This window comes from Humulus lupulus, chromosome 3, assembly GCF_963169125.1.
Source record: "Humulus lupulus chromosome 3, drHumLupu1.1, whole genome shotgun sequence".
Lineage (NCBI taxonomy): Eukaryota > Viridiplantae > Streptophyta > Magnoliopsida > Rosales > Cannabaceae > Humulus > Humulus lupulus.
In genome coordinates, this window is record NC_084795.1 from 73,717,448 (window position 1) to 73,727,321 (window position 9,874).

General features: G+C 33.1%; 2 protein-coding genes and 1 pseudogene across 2 annotated transcripts; 2 read left to right on the forward strand and 1 right to left on the reverse strand.

The window, feature by feature from the left end:
• Positions 1-225: 225 nt before the first annotated feature.
• Positions 226-5,378, reverse strand: LOC133822832 (ceramide synthase 1 LOH3-like). Its single transcript, XM_062255274.1, has 7 exons — positions 5,028-5,378; positions 3,654-3,883; positions 3,342-3,497; positions 2,955-3,140; positions 2,190-2,374; positions 1,068-1,140; positions 226-703 (listed from the first exon to the last, which is right to left on the reverse strand). The coding sequence occupies exons 1-6, from the start codon at positions 5,163-5,165 to the stop codon at positions 1,109-1,111; spliced, it is 927 nt and encodes a 308-aa protein (XP_062111258.1). The 5' UTR covers positions 5,166-5,378; the 3' UTR covers positions 226-703; positions 1,068-1,108.
• Positions 5,379-6,612: 1,234 nt separating this feature from the next.
• Positions 6,613-7,557, forward strand: LOC133824369 (glutathione S-transferase T3-like). Its single transcript, XM_062257252.1, has one exon. It carries the CDS (start codon positions 6,613-6,615, stop codon positions 7,504-7,506), a length of 894 nt encoding a protein of 297 aa, XP_062113236.1. The 3' UTR covers positions 7,507-7,557.
• Positions 7,558-7,875: 318 nt separating this feature from the next.
• Positions 7,876-9,279, forward strand: LOC133821188 (uncharacterized; annotated as a pseudogene).
• Positions 9,280-9,874: the final 595 nt, after the last annotated feature.

Sequence of the window (9,874 nt, forward strand, 5' to 3'; positions counted from 1 at the left end):
AAATGGCACTTATAATCAATATTCACTAGTATTTATTTTCCATAAACAATTACGGTCACTAATAAAACAATAAAAGACCAAAATCATCTTATAATTAACCCATGTACTGGGAGAGCAGATTTGAACAAACTAGAACTAAAACAACTTCTTGATAAGGAAAAAAAATTCCACTTTCATTACTTGAAAGCATTCTATTTATTGCCTTCTGCTGCTACCCCCTACCACTACCAGTAACAATTAGCCATTTATGCCATAATGATGGTCTGACTACAAAGTTCAATTCAAAAAATGAAACAGTTAACCCAACTAACCCAACTAATGGATAACTGAAAACTGAAAAGTTCACAGACAAGGAAACTTATGATTACAATCAACGCCATAGGGGAAAAAATGATTAAATTCATTTTATAAACCTTAGGGAAGATGCTGTTTTCCTGTCCAAATAATACAGATTTGAATTAATGTTAACTTCCTGGAAACATATCAATCCTGAGCCAAAAGACTCAGACTATTTCTGGGTTACACCATCCAAAATATATGATCAAGAATCAAACTTCTCCTTTCAAGCAGATGAGACCCCTTTTCAACCTGCTTCCAAATTTGAACACCGAGCCATGAATACCAGACTTTCGAACAGGAAGGAAAATTTCCACCAATATATATTATATATTTTTCATTTACATCAAATGTAAGCTGTTCTGATCTGCAGGAGAAATCAAGAAAGGAGTTTCCCTAAGTTTGATGATAAAGCAAGAGAATGAAAAGATGCATGTTGATGTTCCACAACTCTCAACAAAATAAGCAAAGGAAATAAAGAGACAAAATGAAAAAGAAGAAAAGCAAAGTTTTATAATTTGCAACTAGACAGCTCGCAGAAATTAAAATCATCTTGCAGTACAGCACTCTACCACGCTTCCTGGATTATATTGATTTTTATGAAAACAACGAAGAATATACTGCACACGCAGTCTATGTAACCACATCTTGTATGCTTATTCAACATGTAATGCAGTAATTGAAATTGGTTTCTTCCGGGATCCCAATAGCTTGTTTTAAAACTAAAGCACCTTTTGCAGTGTCAAAATTATAGCAGTAAATTGTCTCCTGGTCAGTCTTCATGTTCATCTTCACCTTCAGAATCTGTGGAGAAATTATGGAAGAAAACAACCAAAAATCAGACAACATTATAAAGGGATAATTAACAACTTGAGTAAACAACCATCTTTGAATGAAAAATACTCATAGCAAAAGATGAAGACATTCACGGTGTATAAAGTGACTTCTAGTTACAGCATAATGACAATAAGTAAAAACAAAACCATATGAAAGCAAAAACTATGGGCCTGTTTGGTATTGTTTTCTGTTTTTTGTTTTCAAAATTTTGTTCTCAGAAATGATAACAGAAAACTATTTTTGTAGTTTTCAAAAAATAAGAGGTGTTTGGTTAATGTTTTCTAAAAACAATTTTTTAGTTTTTTTTTTTTTTAAATCTTAAATAAAAAAATTAACAAATATATTTACAAAGAGAAAAATATTTTAAAAGTTTGTAATAAATAATGAGATAAAATAATTTGAAAGAAAAAATGATGAAAAATAAGAAGTAAAGTTATGAAATTTTTTTTGAGAACAACAGAAAACAACTTTTTGTTGTTCTCAAAATTTTCTGTTTTTTTTAACTTTGTTTTTAAAAATTGTTTTCTGAAAACAATGCCAAACACCCCCACTTGTTTTCAGAAAACAGTTTTTAGCTTTTAAAAACAAAAAACAGTTTTTTAATTAAGGTGCCAAACACCCCCTATGATTCTATTCGTCCACTGCTAAGGACAAGAAGAAGGCCTTCATATACTACGTTGAAATATTCCATAACCTTGCCAACCAAATTGAACGTCTGATTGGGGGACATTAGAGATAAAGACAAAGGAAAGCAAATCTAAATTCCTATCACAAAATAAAGAAAAATGTAATACAAGTTGAGCAAACCCTTTACTGCTCACAAAAACTAGGATAAAAAAAACTAGTAAAACAGAGGTATATTTTATGGCTAGTACACAAAATCATTTTTTCCAAAAGAAATTTAAACGATGCTCAAATTCCTATTTCATTCATGATCCTATTCAATACCATGCCATCATGAATCGTTGTGCACAAAATATATGCCTAGACTATATATAAGACAAGATTTTTCTCACCAGATCGAACATCATCACTAAGCTGTCCTCTTGCTTGGATTTGCTTGACAAGCATTCTATATATCAACACCCACCAATAAATATGAAGTACAAGCAAGCAGTATAGCAGAGTATTGAACACATAATAATAAATCGGTCCCTCTACTGGGTGCTTCTCCTTGTCCAAGGTAAGAAGAACTTCATAGCTGCCAGGAAGAAAAATAATAATTAAAGCAAAAATAAACCTAACGATCTCTAAACTTTCTGAGAAGAAAATCAACAAATAATATATATGAAGAAAATATCGTTTCTAATGCACCATAGAAGAAATTTTATCTCCCCAAAAAATAGTTCAGAATGGATTCTCAAACAAGATTTATCTTCCCTGCTACATATCTTGTGTAGCAAGCTCAAATTTTTCATGAAACTGTTGTTATTTGGCAGAATATGGCTTTGATTCCATGCCATAGAGTGTTGACTGGGAGGAGCAAGAAACTGACATAACTAAAATTTCAGAAGGTACTGAAAATGCACAGAATTATTTTATAACATTTCACATATTTGGCATTAGATTTTGAATACCACTATACACTGATCACAAACTTAAAACAACATTCAAAAGGTACTTACTTTATAGATTATTAAAGAATATATTCTCAATAGATTTTAATAGAAATACTAAATTCTTATTTGACCTGGACTAAAACTGAAATTTTAAACCTTGAACAAACTTTTAGAAGCTAAGTCAAAAAGTCTATGTTAATTTCGACATTGTATCATACAAACCTTGTACTCCAGAGAATCCAAAATGGGTAGTAAATGAGGCGCAATATGATCCAAGACAAGACAAAAAGAATAAATGCAGAGCTTGCTACTACTTCGGCACCACTGTATTTGGACATCTTCCCTACCTCCAGAAACACATCACTAGCATCATGAATAGCTAAAACAACTGAACCAACACGAGCAAACCTGCAAGAAATTTTTCAATTTTATTTTGTACTATCTAAATCTTGTCTTCACACCTTCTCTATCATGAGATGGGAGACAATACACTTGTGTAACCACATAAGCCCCTTCCTTGTATTTTCTGTAGGATACTTAACCCCAAGGCAAGGGAGTGTTGTAATGAAGAAAACAGAACCAAATTCAAATCAAATTCATGAAAGGCACCTGAAAATATAAGATAGCACTATGAGAATGAATGTTGCAACATGATGACTCATGGACACCCCAAAGTCGGACCGCCTTGTCTCCCAAAAAATCAAAGCAAAGATGGAGTATGTGTAAAATCCAGCAGTATACAAATACAATCCCTTCAATTTCAACCTGGCATCCATAAAATTCATTCTGGTGTTTAGCAAAGCTGAGATGCTCACTTTAGTCATGCGCAGTTAAAAGCGATATCAGTTACAAAAACAGTAGAATGTGAATGTCTGATTTAGGAACAACAGTCATTTGGCATCCAACTTAAAATAATCTTACTTTATTTTCTGGTCAGGCCAAACTTGATTTCCTGGACCCACCCAAAAGTTTCGTGTATTAGTAAACCAAGGCTCATCATATGTTACATAGAGAGCTAGAACCTCTGCTGACAGATAATAAATACATTTCCAAGCTGACTCCTTGAACTTTCTTATCCTCTTCCTTGTATCCTCATTCTCTAATGGCCCTACATTACACCACCTCCCAAAAATCAATCGTCTTCCCAGTCTCTGCAACGATGAGAGTGAGAACATAAAATCTTAGTAAAAAGTACAAATGCAAATAGGTTCAGGGGTCTCAACCACATCTCTTGTGAACACAATAATAATGGTTAAAGAAAATAAATAAGCGAGCAGCTTCTGTCTGACTATTTTAACAAATCAAAACAAACTGATCTTGAACCATTAATGATGAAGCCTAATGTGAAATTAGGTAAATTATAAATTTAGCTAGTCTTTTTAGACTAAGTGTAGCCCACCATATTCAATGCACCCTTACCAAGTTTGCTAGAAATTATATTCATTAGATTATTATTAAATGGTCTATCATATTATGATGGAATTTTCTAGTATAAAATATGAATTTTAAACAGACGCGTATAAACAGGCAACCCATAGTGTAAGAAAAAGGGAAATACTAAATCAATCAATAATGAGATTCTATCTTCTTCAATTTCGCTGAGAATCCAAATTTACTCGTGAAGCCTAAAGAAGGAACTAGAAAGTTCAAAACTACAAAATTGCTCAGTGACACATAAGGATATGCATTGAATTCATGACATTCAAAACTATGAAAAGCATGTGAAAATAAATTTCAGAAAAAACACTGATAAGCGTCCAGCCCAAATAAATGCTCAACTCACCGGTATCATTACTATTGGCATAATGCAAAACCAAATCAAACTAAATAGTATATATACAAAATTCTGTTAAATTCAATTCTTTTACACCCATTCTCACCAAATTTTCTCAGTTAAACTAAATTCTTGCTCAAAAAAGTAATTAATTAAGTTATAAACAGGAAGATAAAAGTCAAACTAAGGCAGGTAAATAAGAAAATCATAAATTAAACCAACACTTATTCAAAGCATAATATCAAAGCAAGCGTCTCACAATAACAACAAAACTACATGTTAAATTCCACATATTCGGATAATAATGGCCAACAGTATTCAGAAACACAAAACTAAGCACAACCCATTAAAGACAAGTCAAACTCCCATCTGCGTTTATCAAAAGATTAACAAAAGACATCCTCAACGATCCAAATATCCGAGAATAAATAAATTAACCAACAGAAAATAAACATTAAATAAGCACCGTTTTCGTAGCCCAAAAGATTAGCAATATAAATACATATGTTATAACGAAGTACCTCGAATACGAATCTGTCGAGCAGGAATCGAACGGAGAAGAAGAAGAGAGCAAATAAAGGAATAACTATGAAATCTTGGTATTGTGGAAGCGATTCTTTCTGCCAGTTTCGAGACTTCACGTTTTCAATCAAATCCATCTCAAATTTTTATGTTCAACGATCCAAAACAAATGAAAACCAAACGCGTCACTAGGTGGGGAGCTCAAATATGGAACAACATGAGAGACTCTGACTCTGACTCTCTCTCCCTCTCTGTAGCCGAAAGATTCTGAAATCTCGTCTCGACCTTGTGTCTTCTGTCACTGCGAGTTTCGTTGTCTCACGATGAGAATGGGGGGGCTCAACTCTGGATTCCAGTCCAGCTCATCTAAATAGGTTTCTTTTTTTAATCTCATTATTCACTTATTTATTTATACTTTTCAAATTTGCCCTCAATGTTGTCTGTAATTATTCAAATACCACTTATTTTTGTGATTTTACTAAATTGCCATTTCATAGTTTTGGGATGTCTGAGAATTTGTGACATTTTTTTAAGGAGATTCACATTTTATTTCCTTAAAAAAAGATGGGAATGGGTATTGGGTAATATCCCATCACCATTACCATGTGAAGAAGAAGAAGGAGTCATAGTTTCGAGCAGCTTTGTTTGGTGCCACCGCCACATGGATATTACATCATTGGTGCAAATTGATTCTAAAAGTACAAATCCAACCAAAACAACCATCTTATTGATATTCTCATTAGGAAAATAAAAATTCAACATAATAAAAATATAGAATAAATAAGACTTTTGCCTTTCCAACTATTTTCAATATCTTATTCTACCCCTTACATTTTGTACTTTATTTAAAATTACTTCTGAACTATTACGGTTATAATATTGTGTTCCTTCTGTTAGTTTTTAGCCTACTTAGAGCAATTACAATGCTCGTTGCTAAAGATATGGCTTGTTGACTTTTTCTGACAGGCAACCAAATATAAGGATGACTTACCATTGTAGCCGAAAGTTGCTTATTAATTATGAAGGAGTCGTTGCCTGTGTGAGGCAACGGTGCCTTCTTTATTTTTATTTTTATTTTAATTATACATATATATATTATATATAGGAAATGTATCCGTTGGTAAAAAACGGTAATATATTAAAAAAAATTCTTCTATAAATATTCATCTATTTCATTCAATTTTCACACAATTTCATACATTTTTCTTCCAAATTATTGATATCACAAAATTTATTTTTTTACCAATGGATTCCCAAAATTTTCCAAATTCTCCAAATACCAACTCCCAAAATCTAAATTTTCAAAATTCATCATTTTCTCCATATACCAATCCCCAAAATCCAAATTTTCAATATTCTCATTTCAATCAAAATTTTCAAAATACTCCTTCTACTAATCCTCAAAATCCAAATTTTCAATATTATCAATTTAACCAAAGTTTTCCAAATTCTCAAAATTATCCCATGTCCTCTTACCCTTACCAAAATTTTGGCTCTATTGAAACACCCCAACAAGCTCCATTCTTCACACCAACAAATTCACTACCATATGCATTTCATATGCCTTCCCTACACCAACCCGAAATGGTTTCAAAAAATTATAGGCCAAGTATGGAAAAGTCTAGTATTGATTTGAATCGTGAAACATCATCGACATCTGTCTCTGAAACCCAACCTGAACATAGTGTTGAAGGGTTGGAAAATGTAGTTCTACACAATGAAGATGAATCAAGGCATAAATGTAAAGTCAAATGGAGCAAGGAAGTCACTATACTTCTGATAAGTGGATGGCTTAATACACCTAAGGATGCCATTGTGGGGAATGACCAAACTTCTACACATTTCTGGGCTCGAATCGCAGATTACTTCAACACCAACCAAAAAGGTGAGCAAGCAAGGACTGGAAGGCAATGCAAAGACCATTGGAACAAGATGGATCAAAAGGTGGCGCGATTCAATGGATGTTATAAACGAGTTCAATTAGCACATCACAGTGGTTGGTCTGATGAGCAAATTCTTGAGAATGCACATCAATTGTACAAATCTGAAAATAACAACTCAAATTTTCTGCTTGTGGACTGTTGGAGATTGCTAAAGGATGAGCCGAAATGGAATACAATGTACCAACCAAAAGGTGGTAAGAGAACAAAGGTGTCAGATACAGGGGCATTTACTTCTTCTTCCAATGCAGACATCAGTGATGATGAAGTACGTGAAGTGCGCCCTACTGGCCAAAAGGCAGCAAAGAGAAAAGGGAAGGAAAAAAAAGACACACATGCTAGATTTATAGAGATTAGTGAACGGAAAGCATCTGCATTGGAGAAATTGGTGGCGATAAAGGAGAAAGAGGCAGAAGATAATAGGATGACAAAATACATGGATTATCTCATCATGGACACGTCGCATATGACTCATGAACAAAAGAAAGATCATGAAAACTTGTGTACTTATATTAAGAATAATATCCTGAAGTTGTAATTGCTATGTATTTTTATCAACCGCATTATTATGTATTTTATTTTATTTAAATAAATTATCATTTATGTTAACGGCTATATTTCAACGGCTATATTTTAACGGCTACATTTTAACGGCTATATTTTAACGGCTACATTTCAACGGCTATATTTTAACGGCTATATTTCAACGGCTATATTTTAACGGCTACATTTTAACGGCTACATTTTAACGGCTATATTTCAACGGCTATATTTCAACGGCTATATTTTAACGGCTACATTTCAATAGCTACATTTTAACGGCTATATTTTAACAGCTATATTTAAACGGCTATATTTTAACGGCTATATTTAAACGGCTACCATGTCTATAAATACAAAATTTCAATATTCCTTTTACTCAACTCTCCATTCAATCCTTCATTTTACTCTTTCATTCATCTTTCATTCCCAAATATCATATACTCTAAGTTCAACAATGGATTCGCCAAATTCTCCGAATCCATACGACAATATGAGTCTAGAGGATATCATAATTGCAGAGTGTACTGACGATCATGATGATCAATATTTCAAAGCGCTCATGGATGGGGGTAGCTCAACAAGACAAGGAAGAAAGAGAGCCCACATTGATAAAGGTCATGTAGAAGGACACAAACGTTTGTTCGATGACTACTTTTCTGATGAACCGGTGTATACAGAATATCAATTTTGAAGAAGATTTAGAATGCGTAGACATGTATTCCTACGCATAGTGCAAACTCTAGAAAATCATTCAGAGTATTTCCATACGAGGTTTGATGCAGTCGGTAGAAGGGGGCTTTCGCCATTACAAAAGTGCACCGTTGCTATGCGAATGTTGGCATATGGAGCGCCTGCCGATTATGTTGATGAGTATGTTCGAATTGGTGAAACTACTGCTATTGAATGTCTAGTCAATTTCGTTCGAGGAGTGAATGATATTTTTGGGACCGAATATTTAAGACAGCCCAATGCTGGGGACATTCGTCGCTTACTTCAAATAGGGGAGGTGCGTGGTTTTCCAGGCATGTTGGGAAGCATTGATTGTATGCACTGGGAATGGAAAAATTGCCCAGTTGCATGGAAAGGACAATTCACGCGAGGTGATCACGGTAGGCCAACAATCATGCTCGAAGCAGTTGCATCACAAGATCTCTGGATATGGCATGCATTTTTTGGTGTTCCGGGATCCAATAATGATCTGAACGTGTTAAATCAATCCCCATTATTCACTGAAATCTTACAAGGGCAAGCTCCAAGAGTTGAGTTTACAATAAATGGCACACAATACAACAAGGGGTACTATCTAGCAGATGGTATCTATCCAGAGTGGGGTACATTTGTTAAAACTATCCCACTACCTCAAGGAGAGAAAAGAAAATTATTTGCTCAATGCCAAGAAGCGGTACGTAAAGATGTTGAGCGAGCATTTGGAGTACTTCAATCTTGTTTTGCTATTGTACGAGGACCAGCATGTTTTTGGCAAAGAGATGTTCTCAAAGATATTATGTATGCATGTATCATATTGCACAATATTATTGTCGAGGATGAAAGAGATGCATATGAGAGTTTGGTTGATTTTAATTATGATGACGGCCCTACAAACACCCCAACAGTTGAAGTATTGCATGGACCTATTTCCGACTTCCCGACAATGTTGCAAAGAAATGCTGAAATTCGTGATAGAAATATTCATCGCAATCTTCAAGCAGACTTGGTGGAACACATATGGTCAAAATTTGGAAATCATTTTAATTAGTTTTTTTTTTTAATTTTGTTAGATTGATTAATTACGATTATGTCATTTTATAAGTTTTTTTTAAATTTAGTCTAATTTAAATATCATGTACTATTTATTTATATTAATATATGAATTTAAAAATTTTAGTATGATAATATTTATAATTATAAAATGATATATTAAATAATAATATGTGGAGACCATGGTTGACAATTTTTAGGGTAACTTGCATTGGAGTATTTTTAAGAAATATGTTGCCAAAAGTGATGTGGATGAGAGAGAAAATAAAAAATTATATTTTTTAGTTGATTTAGACATTTTAGGCAATGTTGGGGTAGTTTGCATTGGAGATGCTCTTAGTTAACCAAGTGATGATTTGACACTTTAGGCATTGACATAGCATTGTCATATCACTACCTTATGTATAATTAAAATTAATAAAAATAAAAATTATTTCAAAAGATTCAAAAAATAGAATTTACTCATTTGGTATTTTATATTTTTGGAAAGTATCGTTTGGGTACCTTATTTTTTCAATAATGTTCATTTAGTACTCTATATTTTAAAATCATATATATTTGGTACATTGTGTTTTAAAATTAATTCAAATTTATATTCGAATATG